At 40.6% G+C, this 22924-nt stretch overlaps 2 protein-coding genes across 6 annotated transcripts in view; one reads left to right on the top strand and one right to left on the bottom strand.

Annotated features, from left to right (window-relative positions):
- SDCCAG8 (SHH signaling and ciliogenesis regulator SDCCAG8) overlaps nt 1–362 on the top strand; it is a 274761-nt gene extending 274399 nt beyond the window's left edge. For both annotated transcript variants that reach the window (XM_060090899.1, XM_060090898.1), the window contains one exon: nt 65–362. The gene's annotated coding sequence lies outside the window, so the exon portion shown is untranslated. The remainder of the gene's footprint in view (nt 1–64) is intronic.
- Nucleotides 20–22924, bottom strand: part of AKT3 (AKT serine/threonine kinase 3) — a 406674-nt gene continuing 383769 nt past the window's right edge. For 3 of the 4 annotated variants that reach the window (XM_060090902.1, XM_060090905.1, XM_060090904.1), the window contains 2 exons: nt 12143–12245; nt 20–5566 (listed from right to left, as the gene is read on the bottom strand). In XM_060090902.1, the coding sequence (XP_059946885.1) occupies nt 5481–5566; nt 12143–12245 (189 nt within the window). In that variant the 3' untranslated portion in view covers nt 20–5480. Of the gene's footprint in view, nt 5567–11835; nt 11871–12142; nt 12246–22924 lie in introns of those variants that run through there. The other variant, XM_060090903.1, reaches the window with a different exon arrangement.

The raw sequence follows: 22924 nt of genomic DNA, 5'->3' as shown, positions 1-22924 counted from the left end.
ATCACATTGAAGAACATGATCTATTTAAACTTACTCTTTATTATCATTTTTTCCATTTACCCAGCATGCCACAATCTGATTGCTGACCTGGATGAAACAGTGAAATAAATGATTTACAAAGAGATATTTACATTCATCTGATTTATACGTAATATGTCACAATGCACCGCGACCTTCCCAGTGGACCCCACCTTAGACTGCGGCGGGCTGCGTCATCACCGCCACATTCATTGCCAAGCGGTCCCTGCAGGATGGATGGGTTGGAGCTGAAGTCTGACACTAGATGAGGAGACCTCCTGGTGTATGTTTTCAGAAAAGGTTCGAAGTTATTATGTTTTTATATCTGCTCATTTGTATGCTTTGTTACACATGTGAATTTCAATAAATGAATTTTTTGAAGACTTGAAATGTTTCCTTTTTATCTTGTAGTGATGAAAAAAACACACCAAAAAAAGGCACATATTTTAACTAGTCTAAAGGGTATTAAGGACCAAACCTTTTTTCCTGCCATTCATGTTTCTTTCCCTCTTGGAGAGATCTATATATATTATCCTTCAACTTTATTTGCTTTTAATCAACATCCCATAAGACTCCATTATTTATCATCCTGCTAATTTGTGCACAATCAGCAGACACCAGGAAGCACTAGGCATTATCCTCTCCACTCTGTTAACAACAAAAACAGACAAAAAGCATCTTTGGCTTGGTGGTGTCATGTTTCTTCTTCAATATGCAGTAATTGAGAGGAGGCTAAAAATGTACTCAGTGAAATTACAAAATTTACTTCTATCAAACATCTGTACACAGATCATCATTTTAGTTTAACATAGTATTTCTACTATACACAATTAAGCCCTCAAGTGCTTTAAAGTAATAAAAATGGGCGCTGAAAGTGTTGTGTTGTCCTTGAGGATGACAATGGAACACTAAGGGCAAGGCTGCAGTCGCGACAAGTCCCTGACCTCAGGCTGTTCTCCCTGGCACAGATCTGTCATCATCATCACATCACATCACATCCTCCTCCTCATCATGGCCTCTCAGAAGGATGTGGATTAGGCTCTGGAGGCGGTGGGATGATACACCCGCTCAGACCATTGAGTCTCTTGAGCATGGACAAGGTTCAAGCCTGAAAGAATAGAACTTCTATTCAGATTCAGAAGTTTTTTTTGATTTCATCAAGTGTGCTAGACATAAAGGTTGTCACATAAGATATATTAATTGTCCCTAATTCTGTTTCAGGAACAGGAAATAAATTACACAATATTCTAAAAATAGCACCTTTAAAGAATTATAGAGGTCACTTTATGTTAGCCTCCTGGATCTGTCAACCCCAGTGGTTTTGAGAGAAGAGCACATGTAAGAATGCCCTCCACTTTGGCTGTGTGACATACACACAACATGCTTGACCAACTTTGGTCCCAAAGCCGTTCCTCTATCTGGCTTAGTCACAGGAGCAAAGCCAAGTTTCTACAATAGTACATAGGTTTATGAGGTAAAATCAGAAAAATGACCCTAGGTAAATCAGACTGTAGTCCAACCATCCTACCCATCTATTACCCACGTTTCAGTTGGTTAATTTGCCATGACGTTTTAAAAATATACTCTTAAGAAAGGAAGTATGCAGCGCAACACGTTATCAGGAAGACATCATTACTGATGAGCTACATTCCTTAAGAATTCTGGGTCCAAACCACCTGGTGTGAGGACTGTTAGGAGCTTAACAAATCTCAAAAAATACCTATTCTATCTCCAGCTTCACAGATCTCTCCTAAACCCATTGTTGGGAAGTCAGCATCCCCCCTTTGGAAGCAGCCCTTCATCAAAGTTTGTATAGTTGCATTACTGCCATTTTATTGAAGTAATAAAATAAATCCTGTGTGTGTTTTGAGCTACAAGAAATTTACATACTTTCCTGTCACACTTTATATAGAATGGGTTAATACCAGGTGACGCTATTAATCTTTTTTTTTAGAAAAGAATAATATTTAATTTTCTGAGATTACGGAACCACATCCAACAACAATAAACAGAGAAGTAGCAGATTGACATAGTGCTTTATTTAAGCTGTCTGTACGAAGGAAAATAATGTGCATCCCTATCATATACGTGTAAAAATACTAAGGATGTACAGTGTACAAAAACAGTTTCTTGTAGTTATTTCACATCCTTGTGGGTCATATACTTAAGGAAATAAACAGTTTTAGTATGACCAACAGTAAGAGTAATACAGTTTCTTGGGTTCATAGTTGCGTCTGCTTAAAATCCTTAACCAGATGACTAGATCTTGCGCGGATCTAATGAAAGAACTAGCAAGGTCAAGAAATGTCACAAACTATAAAGCTACGGGGAGGTAATTCAATTACCAATTTAGAGGTTTTCTTCTTATTTAAATAAATACTTTACATTTCATGCTTGCCTGTAATGCAGTACCAGGAGCAAGATAAGGGAATTCTACTGTAGACACAGTACAAACAGTAGCAGCAAAGTGTGTACGCTGAGGTGTAATAGAAAGACCCTGCAGTTAGTAAGGAAGGCCCTTACTTTGTACTCTAAGAGAAGCAAGTGGCCCTTGCAAGAACAGTCAGCTTTAAGAAGCTGGAAATCAGGTATGGGAAATGGAAAACACTGGAATAATGCTATGTAGTTAGTGTGGAAAGCAAAGCTGTGAGCAGCCCTGCCAAAGATCCAAGCAGAGACGGCCAGTTTCCTCCAAGATGGCTGCATCATGGCAAGAGGCAGACTTCAAGGAAGTTAGTACAGGAAGGAGTCTGCAAAGCCTGAACTTCTGCTATTCTGACAGAGTGACTCCAGGGCCAGGCCTTTCTGTCCACCAGAATCCGAAACTTCAGCTATGGGCAGACATGAGGGAAGTTTTAGAATCTCCTTCTACACACATTTCTGTTTTTCTATTGTTTTTCCATGCCAGCTGACTGAGATCAGGGAGTGAAAGTAAGGGATTCTTAAAATCAAAGCCAACAACACACCCTGTGTGACGCTAACGGAATCTCGGAGGGGATACGGGACTAAGCCCCGGGCACCAGCTGGGGACGGAGAGCCAGCTGTGCAGAGTGGCCGGCCTGAGGCACAGTCAAGGCTGTCGTTAATCCTTAGGAAGTGTCCTTGGCCAAAGTCATGGAAATCACCTTAAGATTTGGGGGGGAAAATAAAACCCCAAAACTATCTGTGTGCTTAGTGTATGGTGTACTTTCCCTCTGAAGAAATGAATGCTCTGAACACCAGCCAGTCTCAGCTTTCCTCTCTTCCTCTCACCTGTTTCTTTTTTATATAATGGATGCAAGACAAGACAACTTACAGGACATACCTTCTAGTCTACTTTCTTGTCAAAGTGAAACATTCAACATGATTCCAAGTGAAAAAAAAAAAAAAGTTGAGCTCTATGTGTAAGTAAGAATGAACTCCTACTCAGTACTAAGGATGAACTTCACTCAGGTAGAAATATGAAAAATTAGGATAAAATCTATGTCTGAATATGTCTTAGCTGCCTTAGTAAAATGCCCTTTAACCCCCTGTCAGTCCCAGTGGTCCACCCACTGCCAGCAGTGGTTTCATATCTGTAAACCCACACTTCCAGCGTCAAGAAGCTAAGACATCTGCATATGAATATGATTCATCCTACTTAGAAAGTCACTTGCTCTTTCATACAATGCAATCATAACACTACATCATGCTGTAGTCTTCCATTTGGGAGCTGTCAGATAGTTTAACTAAAATACATCTCCACGATGGCTCCAAGAAGTCAGGAGCCCCCTGGACTTCATAGGCTGCTTTGGAAAATGTCAGCTCCTAGCACCAAAGGGTTTAATCTGAAGATCATCATTAATGAAAGAGAAAGATGAGGTTTGCATACATGTCCCCTTTCAGTGAGAAATGTCGGAATTTGAGGACATGAGTATATACAGAAAAAGAAAAGTTGGAGGTGTTCTTTTTTGTTTTGTTTTTTCCCTGATGGCTTAATTCAGTGATAAATGTACCATGATCAGAATAAACACACCAGGCCCTTATCCTTTACTGCCCACTTTGTAAATACTTGAGATGTGTTCATTTTGCCAAGTAAAGTTCATTTCTTATCATCCAGGTCTCAATTTTCTTCATTACATTATGTTGCCAGGCCGTCATAATATTTCAATTCTCAAAAGAGCAAATATAACATCCATTTGTTTCAACCCCTTGGCATGGATAGTTGAGGATTTCTCATTTTTAGCACCAAGGGGTTAAATGACAGCATCTCTTCTCCTAAAGCCAAATTCTAATCTATATGTACAATTTCAGAGCCTCATCAAAATTATTTTTACATAGGAGAAAAAGTGCATGATTCTCATCGGCGTGTACATTCCTTGCACATGGGTCAAAAGAAACTGCAGTAAGTCTGTTTTATGTTAAGTTGGAGCTGCATTTGCTAACATGACATACAATTCTCATCACTAAAAAATAAATACTACTGCAACATAAACAAAATCGTAAAAGGACATTCAAAGTTTTAACATCCGAGAAAAAGCTAATTCACGTAGAACTGAAAGTAAAAAATTAAAACAAATAAGGCAAACACCTGTTTACCTTGGTGTACAAATTTTGGTGAAAAGCAGGATCATTACACCTGTCTACATTCTTCAGCCATCAGAGGTGATAATATCAAGAAGGGAAAAAGGTTTCCAAGCACAGGGGAAATAAAACTCTCTCTGGTGCAAATCATATCATAGACCCTTTAAGTGACCTACTCTGCTGTGCATATGCTTCCTTCCTTGGTCGAACAATGTTCCTTTGCCAACAACTGCCTGTGAAATCTGGACATCCACATGTAATACCAGGCTTCCTCTGCAGTATCGAATAAGAATTTAAATTTATAAATGTATATATCTATCTTAATAGTTGTTCATTCCTTCTCTCAAATGCTTCCTAATGAATTCCAGTAGGATCTTACTGATACATACCTATTTTACGCACTGATCTGATATGCTTTACTAAAATTTTGCATATGCACATCACCACGCTTCCACAATAGCTTGTTCTGAATTATAAACTAAATCTTCTTAGTCTAATTAGTTTTTGATTTATCGTCTAGAAAGTTAAAAAATGTACCTAGAATCATTTAGCCTTCACTGTTAGGGAAAAACAAAAATTAAAAGATCAAAAGATGACAGTTGGTGCACAAATGAACAATGGTGGGCTCATGACTTCCAAAGATTGTAAAATTACCTCTTAAAGTTGCTATAATAGTAAGACAGTAGCAGCAACAGCATGAGACCTTAGACTGAGATACAATTTCATGCAAAAACAAAAGTCGAGTATGTCTGCATATATGTGTGTTCTCATGTGGGTGAAAGGCGGCGAGGGGTGAAGACCTTGGACTGGTCTGGGATGTCTGAAGGTGCTCCTGCATTTGTAAGAGCTAGGACTGCTGTGATGTCCAGGAATCATTTTCAGTAATAAATCTAAGATGACAGTGAAGTAGCAGAAGAGACTTATTCTCGTCCGCTTGCAGAGTAGGAAAACTGAGGGAAGTGCGGCCGCCTCTCATTGTCCATGCAGTCCATACCGTCCTCATCATCTGTGGGCAAGAAACAGCTATTTTAATTTTACAGTAATTTTTTGCAACATAATCTCCGGTCTATATAGTTCTAACCCCTAACGTAATAAAGATTAACGGAGGCAATAGCTCCCAGAAACTTGTGTTTATCAATAAAACATAGGATGGATACACTTATTTCAAAAACTTTCTCACTTTCAAACACATGACCTATGAAGAAATAATACTATCAAATCATCTCCTTCAAGACTAACATTTCAAGGCTCAAACTGTGAAAAACTATTGCAGAAGACAAGATTTTTAAAAATAAAAAGGAACAAATGATCTTCAATAACCTTTACTTTCATGAAAACATGCATGTCAAAGTTACAAAGTCAAAGAATCCTAAGGCACCCAAAGTATCTGCCTAGAATCCAGTATCAATCTGTCTCCATATGCTTGTATTTCTTCTTCATGGTGCTTTAGGTGTGATTGCAGAATAAAGCTTATTAGGATTCCATTTCATTTGAGCCCTTGATTACATGTTTAAGATTTTACATTCTTTATTCTACATCTAATATCTGCCTTAACTTACTGTTCCTAATTTTCCTGTGATAAAACTTTAAAGTAGAATAAAGAGAATAAGTCAAGGAAAGAGAGGGAAAGAGGCCAGCATCTAAGTATTAGTTCATCAGGAAACAAATTGGGAGACTTGAAAGACATGTAAAGAGACAACTTCCACTTAAGCTGCTCCTCCCTTTCCTCTTCCCTGTTTTCTTGCATTCGAAAGGTTACGAAGGATCACCCAACCTCTTCCCATAACTATTCTGATGATTAAAATCTTGCAGTGTCAGAATGCTCTTCCTTTACGTGTGTCATGAATTCAGTCGCTCAGTCCACAACGTTCCCTGTGCATCTGTTCCGGGCTCTGCGCAAAGTCCCTCCCTGTGTCCTCAGAGCTCACCCCACTAAACCCCCCTGCTCCACTTGCAGTGCCTTTGGTCGTATGCTGTGCTACAGGAAATGAGCGAGGGTCTTTCAAATTCCCAACCTTCTTCAAGCAAAATAATTCCACTTCCTCAAATTCATATAGGAAGTACATTACCAATTCTTTTAATTTTCCAACCTCTCCAGGGAGCATCAATTTCATGTAATAGGAGAAGGAATACAGGCCAGACCCCACTGCATCACGGGCACTGACCCTGTTACACAAAAAGGATGATGCTTTGCATGCCTCTGAAGAATAACAAACATTCATGCTCTTTTTTCACTGTTCTTTTCAGTATTCTATTTTTAATAGGAGATTCTAGAAATGGGATCAAGTTGCTGAGCAAACTTTGTAGCCTTGAATGTACCAGAAAGTATCACTGTATTAGGTGTTGGACTCAGTCTCACAAGTAGCATCTGAGGCTCCCTGCTCTGTGTAAACCTCCCTCCTGCAAACAGACCTTTTTAACTATAGTCCTCATTTCCAGATAGTACTGTGATTTGGGGAAATCTCTGCCTCCTTATAAAATACCAGTTAGGTACCAAGCAAACCATCTTTTAGGTCAAACACCTTCCACAGAATTTTCAGATATACTAAAGATGGTAGGAGCTGTGGATGGCATATAAAACCTCTGTAAAACTCTATAAAAAGTCTCTAGGGGAAAAGCAGCTGAAATCTTAATGTTCAGACACTGACACGTGCCAATCACATTTCAAAGGAATAGTTTTCCCCGCTAGCAGCTTTGTTTTGCTGGGTGTGTTTCTGCACAGCGAACAGACAGCACATGTGGGAAGCCTGATGTTGTCCGCCAGAGAAGGGCTTGTCCAGCTCGCTGGGCTGCAACCAGGCCTTGCACCAGAGCAGGGAGGCCTGAAGCCCAGGGCAGCCTGGCTCTTGACAGGAGGAGGGGTTGAATTTCCTTTCCAAGGAGTATTATTGCTATGAGGCTGCACTGTCAGCTGAAAGTTAAAAGAGAATCTTCACTCTGTCACTTTAGTAACAAATTAATCCCATTTCCAAATGTAAATCTAAATCTTGTTGATGACCATGTGAGGGCCCCGCATCTGGATCTTCTTTAAAGTCAATTATATCACCCTCTCACTCCATCTCCCTCCTGTTCTTTTGAGCTTGGCGGTAGTGAGGGGCAAGTCTCTGATTGTGGCCCCAAGAGGAGCTGTGAGTTGGGAAGGTGCTGGGGCAGGAATGAGGCTTTCCCCTGGGCCCTCAGTGCTGCGCAGGCCAGCGGGGCTGTGGAAGGAGGAGAGCTGGATGCAAGTGACAGCTGACAGGACAGCCGGCTGCCCCAGCCAGGCCTTCACACCCAGTCAACGTATATAAATACGTTCCTGCACTGAAGGAAGGTTCAGAGTGAACAGTGATGATGATGGACATGAACTATGCCAAAAAACCCAAATAGCACACATCCGGGAAAAGAAAACAGGGTGATCAACCCTACATTCTACATCTGAATCCCTGGATCCAGGCAGAATTAGTTGCCTAACTTCCTTAGAACATTTAACCAAAGTAATTATATGGCAGCAAAAGCTACTAGGAGCTCAAACAAATCCTCTTTTTCTCTAAGAGGAAGGCAGAGGACCATTAATGGATATAATGCAAGATGACACATTCCAAAATCTGTTCAATTAATTAACACCAGTGAGGAAAATCTGGCATGTTACTGCAGCTGTTTGTAAAAAAGGAACATTTGCCTTTCTAACTGCTGATTTGTTCTAAAAAATAACTCCATTCTGTTTTATAAAAGCAAGGTGGCAAGTGGGAAGACAATCGCTAACTTAATGGTCCTACTGTGGGTTTTTATGAACAAAACCTCTGTGCTTTTAGCAGCTTGAGAGCTGCAGTGGTCTCTCACCAGCAACACTATTCAAAGCTGCAAGAAGAAAAGATTATGTTAAATGTAATCACAGTTCAAGGCTTCACAGATTTTCCTTTGATCGGCCTCTTAAGGGAATTTAGGATATACCCAGGGATCATCCAAGAAAAAACACTGTTCTTATGCCCTGGAAGAACCCAGGTGCTGCAGTCCACAATTACTGAGGCTACTCCCTAAGGCAGGAGCCCAGCCCTGCGGCCTGGTGCTGGGAGCCGCAAAGGACAGGCTGCTGGTGTCCACACCTGGGCCTCAGCCCACCTGCTGAGCTCTTTCCCCTGATTTTTCTCTCTAGAAACCCTGAATTGGAAAATAAGTTGGCAGGTCACAGGGTCCTCCTGCCTCTAGACTGTGGTACACACTGTCAGTCTAGATGATGCTTGCTAGATGCATGTTTTGGGGCCACTTAGGGCCCAGCATCAGGGCAGGGCCACTCCTCACTGCTAGCAGCATATTTTAGTAGTCTCTCCCCCATCCCCATCCCCATGTCCACTCTTTTTTGCTAGGTATTTACCTACCATCACCCTTCACATAGTGGGACACAGAACAAAGAACACTGTGGATTGGTTAACCTGATGCTTAAATAAAATTAAAAATAGGGTTATTTAAACCTATAGAGAACTCTGGGTGCCCTTCCTAAAGAGATGGATCCTCAGGCACACACAGGGGAAAGATGGGGCTCCTGGAGATTATCAGCCCTGCACTCCCCTTTGACCTGTCACATTCCAGAGCTAGTGAGGGGCAGAGCCAGGACACAAAGCAAGGTCTAAGTCCAGGGCTTTCTGCAATCCCATCATTCTCTTCTACACTGGGATTTTACTTTTAACTTTTTGGAGTAAAATATGCCCTCATGTAAAGAAGATGTGGCACATATATACAATGGAATATTACTCAGCCATAAAAAGAAACGAAACTGAGCTATTTGTAATGAGGTGGATAGACCTAGAGTCTGTCATACAGAGTGAAGTAAGTCAGAAAGAGAGAGACAAATACCGTATGCTAACACATATATATGGAATTTAAGAAAAAAAAATGTCATGAAGAACCTAGGGGTAAGACAGGAATAAAGACACAGACCTACTTGAGAATGGACTTGAGGATATGGGGAGGGGGAAGGGTAAGCTGTGACAAAGCAAGAGAGTGGCGTGGACATATATACACTACCAAACGTAAAATAGATAGCTAGTGGGAAGCAGCCGCATAGCACAGGGAGATCAGCTCGGTGCTTTGTGACCACCTAGAGGGGTGGGATAGGGAGGGTGGGAGGGAGGGAGACACAAGAGGGAGGAGATATGGGAGCATATGTATATGTATAACTGATTCACTTTGTTAAAAAGCAGAAACTAACACACCATTGTAAAGCAATTATACTCCAATAAAGATATAAAAAAATGCACTCATAGCTTTGCATTTATTTACACAGCCTACCTATTTCTATGACTTTTAAAATAGCACATTTAGTTTGTTCTAAGAATTAGAATCCACAAACACCAAAAGCTCTACTTAACTTCCCAAAGCTCCCTGTGAAGTCACGTGAGGAGGTAAGCCAAACACAGATTCTGGGCTGTGAAGGGCAACAGCACTGTCTGGAGAGGGTTGGGCCTCCTTCTGGCCCTGAGACAACCAGGCCTCGCCATAATCCGTTTATTTACTCATTTAACACATATTCATTGAATACCTACGCTGAGCCAGGTACCTAACTCAGAGCTGGGGTTAGCAGTGAATAAGACAAACCAAATCCTTCTCAGAGCTACTGCATTCAAGCTGGAGAAACAGACAGTAAACAAAGAGACAAATTAACCAGAAGGATACCAGCAAGTAAAGGTGTCAAGGTAGAGAATTGGCGGGGGTGGGTGGTGATGGGGTCTGATGGACTGCATTGCTTTTAAGGTCGGGAGGCTAAAGAAAGCTTTCTGATAAAGTGACATTTAAAGAGATCTGAAGGACAAGTAAGAATTTATTCACGCATATGTCTGGGAAGAGAGAATTCTAGGCAGAGAAGAGTAAACACACAGTCCCAAGGCACAGTGAGGCACAGTGTGTTCAAGGTGGGGATGGAACCCAGGGACTGTGGAGAAGATGGACAGGATGAGGTCTGAGGGGAGGATGGGACCAGATCTGACAGAGCTGTGCAGCCAGTGTGAGCAGTTGGATTTAGAGGGCAGCAGTGGGGCCCCTGGAAGGTTTGAAGCAGGGGAACGATGTGGTCTGATTACAGTTAAGGTTATATCCAAACGATGAGGCTCTATGGTGGGAAGTACTCCTAGGCCAGTCCAACAACTCAGTGGTGTTGCCCAGAATTTCAGACAACTGTATCACCACAGCCCGCGCTGGGCCAGGGGAAACCATGCCAAGGCTACGTCCACTGCTCCTACTCAGACGGTCCTTAGCTGATTGCCCACAACTCCACAGGCTTTCTAACATCATCTTCAACTCTCAGAGATTCTGATTCTAGCAGTGAAGCCCTCACCCACTGCTGGTGACAAACCATGAGCAGTGCTTCAACATACTGCCCTCTCACAGCTTGACCTGGGCATCGTCGGCCAGGCTGTAACTGCTGCTCGTGACTACAGCTAACACTAACTGCGGGACTTAGGGAAGCTCAGCTTCTCTCTGGGTTTTAATTTCTTCCCTTATAAAATGAAAGTTAAGAGGCTCTTAACCTCTTGCAAGTCTAAAGAAAGAAAAGTGCATATGCACACATAATTATATCTTTCATTTCACAGTGTTCACAGTCCCTCTTTTTGTCAGGCCCTGGGTCTCAGGTTAAAAACGCTTGGCCTAGATGACTCCTAGTTTGCCTTTCAATGCTGTAATCAATTGACTACATCCACAGTTGAAACAGCACTTTAATCTTCCGTCTCATGGATACTCAGTGTAAATTAGCACCATCAACTAATCTGCCTTTTAAAAAGGAAAGAGAGGAGAAGGAATGTAGGAAAGGGTATAATAAAAAAGCAAAGGAGAAAAAAACTAAAATGATGTTATTGTGAGCCAAAAGCTGTGTGATGGAAGAAATCTTGTAGCCAAATGTGTCCTTGAAACTCAATTTTATCCTTGCTCCTTAACTAATGATGACAGAATACAGACCTCTGTCAGCATATGAGAATGTTTATAAATTATATAACAACCTTTTCTTCCCTTTAAGTAAAAGGTCTTCACCAAAGTGTTGAGCACACACTAGTGCATGTGGAATGATTTTAAGTGGTGCATGAATGTACAGCTTTAATAGATATGTAATTTAATTTATAATATCAAAAATTACTAGCAAACCAAATTATGACTTCACAGATATTATTGCTTAAGACACAGTTAAGTAAAAAAGAGTGATTCCATTTAAAGTGAATTTAAAAACTACTAAGTAAGCAGGAGACCAGAATTAGCAAAATTTAGAAGGTGGTGTCTGAATGAGCAGTGGGAAACGTGGGAGGTCTTCATTTCAGAATCCTTTCAGCTGATGTCAAAATAATCTATTAGAGAATAGTAAGGAAGGGCTAGTTAGTCTATAATTTGGTCCATAATTCTCAACTCTACAACTTTTCCATATATAATTTTTTTTTACTCAAAAAATCTTTTCTCTTAGCTACCAGTATTTAGATATTTCCACACTGAAAACCCCATGTTCTTAAATGGAACAGAATAAGTCACTGTGGAATTTGACCTTGAAAATAACCAGTTAAAAAAATGGCTGTTTTCTTCAATTGTATTAGAACATAATCAATTTCCTTCTAGATTTACTTACACTTTTCAGGTGGTGTTATTGTAATAGTCTGAGCTGTAAATTCTTCATCAAAGTATCTGGTGTCTGTCTCAGATGTTACTTGAGGCTTAAAAGGAGGTACAAGCTGTAAGAAGCAAAAGAGTACTGTTAACAGACTTCAGTTTAGGAAAATTCACTTCTAGGATAAAATTAGAGAGCAAATACTAAATGAATAGTGCAAGAGGCTAGACTGCTCAGTGACTGTGTAAGGTAAATGTGGTATTTGGCTTCACAGTCAAGACTAAACACAGAACATTAGGTACCTGGTTGTTCTATATTATATTTGAGGGATTATGTGAAACAGAATAATTGAGAACCAAAGAACAGGGTGCTTCCATGTCCTGGCTATTGTAAATAGAGCTGCAATGAACATTGTGGTACTTGACTCTTTTTGAATTATAGTTTTCTCAGGGTATATGCCCAGTAGTGGGATTGCTGGGTCATATGGTAGTTCTATTTTTAGTTTTTTAAGGAACCACCTAAGTGTCCATCGACAGATGAATGGATAAAGAAGATGTGGCACATATATACAATGGAATATCCTCAGCCATAAAAAGAAATGAAATTGAGTTATTTGTAGTGAGATGGATGGACCTAGAGACTCTCATACAGAGTGAAGTAAGTCAGAAAGAGAAAAACAAATACTGTGTGCTAACACATATATATGGAACCTAAAAAAAAAAAAAATGGTTTTGAAGAACCTAGGGGAAGGACAGGAATAAAGACGCAGAGATAGAGAATGGACTTGAGGATATGCGGAGGGGGAAGGGGAAGCTGCGACGAAGTGAGAGTGGCATGGACATATATACATTATCAAACGTAAAATAGCTAGCTAGGGGGAAGCAGCCGCATAGCACAGGGACATCAGCTCAGTGCTTTGTGTCCACCTAGAGGGGTGGGATAGGGAGGGTGGGAGGGAGACGCAAGAGGGAGGGGATATGGGGATGTATGTATATTATAGCTGATTCACTTTGTTATAAAGCAGAAACTAACACACCATTGTAAAGCAATTATACTCTAATACAGATGTTAAAAAAAAAAAGCAGAAAACAAAAAATAGGGTGGGAAGAGGATACTGAAAAGTCTGTCCTAATATTTTTTCCTAGTAAAATACATACAAAACCGATGGATTTGGGCTGAAACAAAATGTAGGCTCTTCCTAGGGCGGGAAAAGCGCAACCTTGCTAGCTTTCTCTAGCACTTCCTGGTGCCTAGCTGAACAGGTTATTATTAAAAGCGCAATTTGATAACATAGTTGTTACATACACAGTTGTTACGTAGATCACAGATTGAGTTCTGCCTCTATACTTGGTGGCAAAGAAATATAACCCTGCTTACTTGAAACCCTCTGGAACAGGGGTTCTTGGCAGCCCGCGAAGTGACGTGCAAACGTTTTGTCCATAGATTTGTTTGTTTGCTTGTTTGTTTTTGCGGTACGTGGGTCTCTCACTGATGTGGCCTCTCCCGTTGCAGAGCACAGGCTCCGGACGCGCAGGCTCAGCGGCCGTGGCTCATGGGCCCAGCCGCTCTGCGGCATGTGGGATCTTCCCAGAACGGGGCATGAACCCATGTCCCCTGCACTGGCAGGTGGATTCTCAACCACTGAACCACCAGGGAAGCCCTGTCCATAGATTTTATCCCGTTCCTCAAAAGGAACCATAACCCCAAAGATTAAGAGTAGCTGCTCCAGGGTTGAGAGAACTGGACTCATTCACCTCTGACCAGCAGCAGGCATGGGGTGGGGGAAAGTCTTGGGGTGCTGGAGATGACAGAAGCCTGAGCCATGTGAACCTCCACTTCTGCTACCTCTGTTGGCTGGGAGGGACTGGAACCAGGAGGGGGGTCCTGATTCTCAGGGCTCCAGCCTCACAGGTGAGAGCCTACAGGTTTCTTTTTAACATAGGAAGCCCAGACTCAGGGCGTGGAGTCAGAGTATGTGCTCTGATGAATACCATTCAGATAGAAAAATGGAAAACAGAGTGACAGAAATTAGTATACTTTATAAAAATTTTACAGAAACCAATACACAACTGGCATCATTCAATGCATTTTCCACTGTTACTGTCACCAAATTTATGTTAAATGAGACAAAAATCTTTGCATTATTCTCCAATGTGTTTTTTTAATTCATGCTATTTTATTTATTTTTTTACATCTTTATTCGAATATAATTGCTTTACAATGTTGTGTTAGTTTCTGCTGTACAACAAAGTGAATCAGCTATATGTATACATATACCCCCATATCCCTTCCCTTTTGAGCCTCCTTCCCACCCTCATCACAAAGCACCAAGCTGATCTCCCTGTGCTATGCAGCAGCTTCCCACTAGCCATCCATTTTACATTTGGTAGTGTGTATATGTCAGTGCTACCCTCTCACTTCATCCCAGCTTCCCATTCCCCCCGTGTTCTCAAGTAAGTTCTCTACATCTGTCTCTTTATTCCTGCCCTGCCACTAGGTTCATCAGTATCGTTTTGTTTCGATTCCACATGTATGCATTAGCATACGGTATTTGTTTTTCACTTTCTGACTTACCTCACTCTGTATGATAGACCCTAGGTCCATCCACCTCACTACAGATAACTCAATTTTGTTCCTTTTTATGACTGACTAATATTCCACTGTATACATGTGCCACATCTTCTTTACCCATTCATCTGTCGAAGGACATTCAGGTTGCTTCCATGTCCTGGCTATTGTAAACAGAGCTGCCATGAACATTGTGGTACATGACTCTTTTTGAATTATGGTTTTCTCAGGGTATATGCCCAGTAGTGGGATTGCTGTGTCATATGGTAGTTCTATTTTTAGTTTTTTAAGGAACCTCCATAGTGGCTGTATCAATTTACATTCCCATTAACAGTGCAAGAGGGTTCCCTTTTATCCACACCCTCCCCAGCACTAATTGTTGGTAGATTTTTTGATGATGGCCAGTCTGACTGGTGTGAGGTGATACCTCACTGTGATTTTGATTTGCATTTCTCTAATGATAAGTGATGTTGAGCATCTTTTCATGTGTTTGTGGGCAATCTGTATATCTTCGTTGGAGGAATGTCTACTTAGGTCTTCTGCCCATTTTTGGATTGGGTTGTTTGTTTTTTCGATATTGAGCTGCATGAACTGCTTGTATATTTTGGAGATTAATCCTTTGTCACTTGCTTCATTTGCAAATATTTTCTCCCATTCTGAGGGTTGTCTTTTCATCTTGTTTATGGTTTCCTTTGCTGTTCAAAAGCTTTGAAGTTTCATTAGGTCCCATTTGTTTATTTTTGTTTTTATTTTCATTACTCTAGGAGGTGGATCAAAAAAGATCTTGCTGTGATTTATGTCAAAGAGTGTTCTTCCTATGTTTTCCTCTAAGAGTTTTATAGTGTCCAGGCTTACAATTAGGTGTCTAATCCATTATGAGTTTATTTTTGTGTATGGTGTTAGGGAGTGTTCTGGTTTCATTTGTTTACATGTAGCTGTTCAGTTTTCCCAGCACCACTTATTGAAGAAGCTGTCTTTTCTCCATTGTATATTCTTGCCTTTTTTGTTAAAGATAAGGTGACCATATGTGCGTGGGCTTATCTCTGGGCTTTCTATCCTGTTCCACTGATCTATATTTCTGTTTTTGTGCCAGTACCATACTGTCTTGATTACTGTAGCTTTGTAGTATAGTCTGAAGTCAGAGAGCCTGATTCCTCCAGCTCTGTTTTTCTTTCTGAAGATTGCTTTGGCTATTCAGGGCCTTTGTTTCCAAATAAACTGTAAAATTTCTTGTTCTAGTTCTGTGGAAAATGCCATTGGTATTTGATAGGGATTGCATTGAATCTTTAGATTGCTTTGGGTAGTACAGTCATTTTCACAATGTCGATTCTTCCAATCCAAAAACACGGTATATCTCTCCATCTGTTTGTACTGTCTTTAATTTCTTTCATCAGTGTCACATAGTTTTCTGCATACAGGTCTTTTGCCTCCTTAGGTAGGTTTATTCTTAGGTATTTTATTCTTTTTGTTGCAATGGTAAATGGCAGTGTTTCCTTAGTTTCTTTTTCAGATTTTTTCGTTGTTAGTTATAGGAATACAAGAGATTTCTGTACATTAATTTTGTATCCTGCTACTTTACCAAATTCATTGATTAACTCTAGTAGTTTTCTGGTGGCATCTTTAGGATTTTTAGACTATGTTTTAGAAAGCCAAGGGATGAGCAGAATTAAAAGCATTTTTTCGAAATAAAGGACCACATTTCAGTTTGCAGAACATGTTACACAGCATTTTAAATTTCTTTTCTTTTTAACATTCTTTCTCTGTGCCCCCAGTACACAGATATTCTAAAGTCTCTATCATTAGCAATCACTACTTTTGGAACTGAAACAAATTCAGGTTCCACTCATGAGCTGTAATGGCTGCTAAGGTACCAGAACACATTTCTATCTGCTCTGTTAGGATGACTGGAAACAAGCAAGCAGTTCACTCCACTGATGGAAATCTTCCCTCTTCCATTCATTCAAAAGCTCATTCTCACACTGCTTTGTTTTTCTTCAAGACTTTTCAACATCTGACACATATACACATGCATCACCATTACAGCTCCTTCCCAATAAAATAAAAGTTCCACAAGAGCAATGATTTTTAAAGTCCCTCACCGGCGTCATACACATGCACACAACACCAACAATGATAGTGACTGGAGAATTTTGTTTTCCTTTTAGAAAACTGAGGGATAACTGCCTCTCTGGCAGGCAAGTAGGAGACTGGGATTCTGGTTGTGACTTTCTTTCTGATTCACCATTCTACAAATGTTCAAAAAATAGGTCTCATCCTTTCAATAAAAAAAAATTAACCACAAGAAATTCTTCGAGCAGAAATGGGCTTCTATTGGGCATGTGGAGTAGGTTTTGCTTACCTCTGCCCACCCTTCCCATATGGTTCCTTCTGATGGCAGAAATGTAAATCTTAAATCTGCCTTCAAGTTAGGGGAAAGCTGTTATCTTTTTAGATGAGAGAGAGAATGGTCACCTGAAACTTTAAAAAAACTGAAACAAATCTTTAAACAGTTTTCAAAAGATTACAGGGTGCTTACACTAGTCTGTTAAAATGTCATGATACTACATTTACCTGACCTCCTCTCTCAAACAGCTGCCCTCCCCATTACTTTCTATCCTCACACTGCTTTTTCTTTAAAAGACTTTTCAACATCTGACACATACACACCTATATATACACATGCAAAATACATGTTTATTGTCATTACACCTCCTCCTCAGTAAAATATAAGTTCCACAAGGGTAAGTACTTTTAAAGAACAGTTTTATGATCGACATACAATAAACTGCACACATATCTTAAGAGTGTACAAAAAGAGTATACAATTTGATGTTTTGACATATGTATATACCCATGAAATCAAGATGATGAACATACCCATTGCTTGTAGATATTTTCTCATAACCCTATGTAATCCTGTCCTCTCCTGTATCCCCTTGCAGGCAACAGCTGACCTGCTCTCTGCCATGAGTGATTTGTTTATATTTTCTTGACTTTTACAGATTTGGAATCAAATAGTATGTATTCTTCATCTGGTTTCTTTCACTTAGCATGATTATTTTGACACTCATCCACATCATTGCTTGTATCAATAGCTCATCCATTTTACTGTTGGGTAATATTCCATCATACAGATGTACCTCAATTTGTTTAACCATTCACCTCTCCATGGACTTCTGGGTTGCTTCTAGTTTGGGGCTATAACAAATAAAGTTGCTAGGAATCTTTATGCCCAAGTCTTTCCCAAAGTAGTTGCATTGCTGCATGTTCCTATCAATAGCGAAGAAGAGTCCTAGTTGTTCCACAGTCTTGCCAACATTGTTTTATTCTAATATGTTTTATTCTATATTCTAATATGTGGTGGCATTTCACTATGTTTTAATTTATATTTCCCTAATGAATAATCAATCACCTTGTTCACAAGTTTATTTCTTCTTTGATGAAGTGTCTTCTCAAATATTTGTCCTTCTTTTTCCTTCTCATTAGGTTTAGAGAGTTCTTTATACATTCTGTATGCATGTCCTTTATCAGATTTGTGATTTGTGACTACTCTCTTTGTTCTCTTATTGGTGACTTTTGAAGAATACACATTCCTAATTTTGATAAAGTCTGATTTATTACTTTTTTCTATGGATCATGCTTTGCCCTTGTCTAAGAAATCTCTGCATAACCTAATACCACAAAGATTTTTCTCCTGTATGTTCAGAACTATAATACATTTGGAGTTAATTTCACATATACTGCAAATTATATTTTTTAACATGGATGCCCAATTGTTTCAGCACCAATTGAACTATCTTAATATTTTTATTGAAAGTCAATTAATCATATATATGTGAGTCTCTTTCCAGATTTTCTATTGAGTTGTATTGATCTCTTTGCCCAACTTTATGGTGAATAAAGATGTTATCTATTCATTAACAAGCTCTCTTGATTTGATTACTGTGAGTTAATAATTAGTCTTGAAGTAAGGTAGGTAGGCCCTCCAACTTCATTTTTTTTGTCAAGTTGTTCTGGCTCTTTTAAGTCCTCTATATTTCATATGAATTTTAGAATCAACCTAATAATCTCTACAGAATAACCTCCTAGGGTCTTGGTTAGGGTTGTGCTGAATTTATCTATCAATTTTGAGAGAACTAACATCTTAAAAATATTGAGTCTTCTAGATCATGAACACAGTATATCTTTCCATTGCTTTAGGCTGTTTTTTAACTTCTCTCAACAATTATTTTAGTTTTCAGTATAAAGGTCTTTCAAATCTTGTCAAAAGCATCCCTAGAAGAGACCTTCAAGATGGCAGAGGAGTAAAGACGTACAGATCACCTTCTTCCCCAGAAATACATCAAAAATACATCTACATGTGGAACAACTCCTACAGAACACCTACTGAATGCTGGCAGAAGACCTCAGACTTCCCAAAAGGCAAGAAAATCCCCACATACCTGGGTAGGGCAAAAGAAAAAAGAAAAACAAAGAGACAAAAGAATAGGGAACCTCTGGGAGGGAGCTGTGAAGGAGGAAGTTTCCTCACACTAGGAAGCCCCTTCACTGGTGGAGACAAGGGGTGGGCAGGGGGGAAGCTTCAGAGCCACGGAGGAGAGCGCAGCAACAGGCGTGCAGAGGGCAAAGTGGAGAGATTCCTGCACAAAGGATCGGTGTCAACCAGCACTCACCAACCTGAGACGCTTGTCTGCTCACCCGCCAGGGTGGGTGGGGGCTGGGAGCTAAGGCTCGGGTTTCACAGGTCAGATCCCAGGGAGAGGACTGGGGTTGGCTGCGTGAACACAGCCTGAAGGGGGCTAGTGAACCACAGCTAGCCAGGAGACAGTATGGGAAAAAGTCTGGATCTGCTGGAGAGGCAAAAGACCATTGTTTCAGGGTGTGCGAGGAGAGGGCATTCAGAGCACCGCCTAAACGAGCTCCAGAGATGGGTGGAGCCACGGCTATCAGCTCAGACCCCAGAGGCGGGCATGAACTGCTAATGCTGCTGCCGCTACCACTAAAAATCCTGTGTGCAACCACAGGTCACTTCCCACACCCCCCTGGGAGCCTGTGCAGCCCGCCACTGCCAGGGTCCTGTGATCCAAGGACAACTTTCCCTGCAAAACACACAGTGCACCTCAGGCTGTTGCAATGTCACGCTAGCCTCTGCCGCCACAGGCTGGCCCCACAATCCAATTATGACTACCGTACCCCTCCCTCTCCCTGGCCTGAGTGAGCAAGAAAGCCCTAATCAGCTGCTGATTTAACGTCCTCCTATCTGGGCGGGGAGCAGACTCCTGAGGGCAGCCTACACTCAGAGGCGGGGCCAAAACCAAAGCTGAACCCCAGGAGTTGTGTGAACAAAGAAGAGAAAGGGAAATTTCTCTGTGCAGCCTCAGGAGGAGTGGATTAAATCCCTACCATCAACTTGATAAACCCTGCATCTGTGGAATACCTGAATAGACAACGAATGTTCCCCAAATTGAGGTGGTAGACTTTGGGAGCAACTGTAGACTTGGGGTTTGCTTTCTGCATCTAATTGGTTTCTGGTTTTATTTTTATCTTAGTTTAGTTTTTAGTGCTTAATATCATTGGTGGATTTGTTAATTGGTTTGGTTGCTCTGTTCCTCTTTTAATTTTTTGATTTTTTCCCCTTTTTCTCTTTTTGTGAGTGTGTATGTGTATGCTTCTTTGTGTGATTTTGTCTGTTTAGGTTTGCTCTTACCACATGTCCTAGAGTTCCATCTGTTTTTTTTTTTTTCTCTTTCTTTTCTTTCTTTCTTCCTTTTCTTCTGAGCCATGTGGCTGGCAGGGTCTTTGTCCTCCGGCCGGGTGTCAGACCTGAGCCTCTGAGGTGGGAGGGCCGAGTCCAGGACATTGGACCACCAGAAACCTCCCAGCCCCACGTGATATCAATTGGCGAGAGCACTCCCAGAGATCTTCGTCTCAACACTAATACCCAGCTCCACCAACGGCCAGCAAGCTCCAGTGCAGGAGGCCCCATGCCAAAAAACTAGGAAGACAGGAACACAATCCCACCCATTAGCAGAGAGGCTGCCTAAAGTCATACTAAGTTCACAGACATCCCAAAACACACCACCAGATGCAGCCCTGCCCACCAGAAGCACAAGATGCAGCCCCACCCACCAGAACACAGGTACCAGTCCCCTCCACCAGAATGCCTACACAAGTCACTGAACCAACCTCACCCACTGGGGGCAGACACCAAAAATAATGGGAACTACAAACCTGCAGCCTGTGAAAAGGAGACCCCAAACACACTAAGTAAAATGATAAGACAGAGAAATATGTAGCAGATGAAGGAGCAAGGTAAAAACACAGCAGACCAAACGAATGAAGAGGAAATAGTCAGTCCACCTGAAAAAAGATTCAGAGTAATGATAGTGAAGATGATCCAAAATCTCAGAAATAGAATGGAGAAAATACAAGAAGTGTTTAACAAGGACCGAGAAGAACTAAAGAGCAAACAATGATGAATCAACACAATAAATGAAATTAAAAATACTCTAAAAGGAATCAATAGCAGAATAACTGAGGCAGAAAAATGGATAAGTGACCTGGAAGATAAAATAGTGGAAATAACTGCTGCAGAGCAGAGTAAAGAAAAAGAGTGAAAAGAATTGAGGACAGTCTCAGAGGTCTCTGGGACAATATTAAAGCACCAACATTCAAATTACAGGGGTCCCAGAAGAAGAAGAGATAAAGAAAGTGCCTGAGAAAATATTTGAAGAAATTATAGTTGAAAACTTCTCTAACATGGGAAAGGAAATAGTCAATCAAGTCGAGGAAGCACAGAGAGTCCCATACAGGATAAATCCAAGGAGAAACACGCCAAGACACATATTAATCAAACTATCAAAAATTAAATTCAAAGAAAAAATATTAAAAGCAGCAAAGGAAAAGCAACAAATAACATACAAGGGAATCCCCATAAGGCTAACAGCTGATCTTTCAGAAGAAACTCTGCAAGCCAGAAGGGAGTGGCAAGACATATTTAAAGTGATGAAAGGGAAAAATCTACAACCAAGATTACACTACCCAGCAAGGATCTCATTCAGATTTGACAGAGAAATTAAAACATTTACAGACAAGCAAAAGTTAAGAAAATTCAGCACCACCAAACTAGCTTTACAACAAATGCTAGAGTAACTTCTCTAGGCAGGAAACACAAAAGAAGGAAAAGACCTACAATAACAAACCCAAAACAATTAAGAAAATGATAGTAGGAACATACATACTGATAATTACCTTAAATGTAAATGGATTAAATGCTCCAACCAAAACAAACATATTAGCTGAATGGATTCAAAAACAAGACCCATATATATGCTGTCTACAAGAGACCCACACCAGATGTAGAGACACATACAGACTGAAAGTGAAGGGATGGAAAAAGATATTCCACTCAAATGGAAATCAAATGGAAGCTGGAGTAGCAATACTCATATCAGATGAAATAGACTTCAAAGAAAAGACTATTACAAGAGACAAAGAAAGACACTACATAATGATCAAGGGATTAATCCAAGAAGAAGATATAACAGTTGTAAATATTTATGTACCCAACATAGGAGCACCTAAATACATAAGGCAAATGCAAACAGCCATAAAGGGGAAATTGACAGTAACACAATAATAGTAGAGGATTTTAACACCCCATTTTCACCAATGGGTAGATCATCCCAAATGAAAATAAGGAAACACAAGCTTTAAAAGTCACATTAGGGCTTCCCTGGTGGTGCAGTGGTTAAGAGTCCACCTGCCGATGCAGGGGACATGGGTTCGTGCCCCGGTCCGGGAAGATCCCACATGCCGCGGAGCGGCTGGGCCCGTGAGCCATGGCTGAGCCTGCGTGTCCGGAGCCTGTGCTCCGCAATGGGAGAGGCCACAACAGTGAGAGGCCCATGTACCGCAAAAAAAAAAAAAAAAAAAAAAAAAGTCACATTAGATCAGACGGACTTAACTGATATTTATAGGACATCCCATCCAAAAACAACAGAATATACTTTCTTCTCAAGTGCTCATGGAATATTCTCCAGGACAGATCATATCATGGGCCACAAATCAAGCATTGGTACACTTAAGAAAACTGAAATCGTATCAAGTATCTTTTCCAACCACACGCTTTGAGACTAGATATGAATTCAGGAAAAAAACTGTTAAAAATACAAACACATGGAGGCTAAACAATACACTACTAAATAACCAAAAGATCACTGAAGAAATTGAAGA

The sequence above is a fragment of the Mesoplodon densirostris genome, chromosome 2, assembly GCF_025265405.1.
Source record: "Mesoplodon densirostris isolate mMesDen1 chromosome 2, mMesDen1 primary haplotype, whole genome shotgun sequence".
Lineage (NCBI taxonomy): Eukaryota > Metazoa > Chordata > Mammalia > Artiodactyla > Ziphiidae > Mesoplodon > Mesoplodon densirostris.
This window is presented reverse-complemented; position numbering and strand designations above follow the sequence as displayed.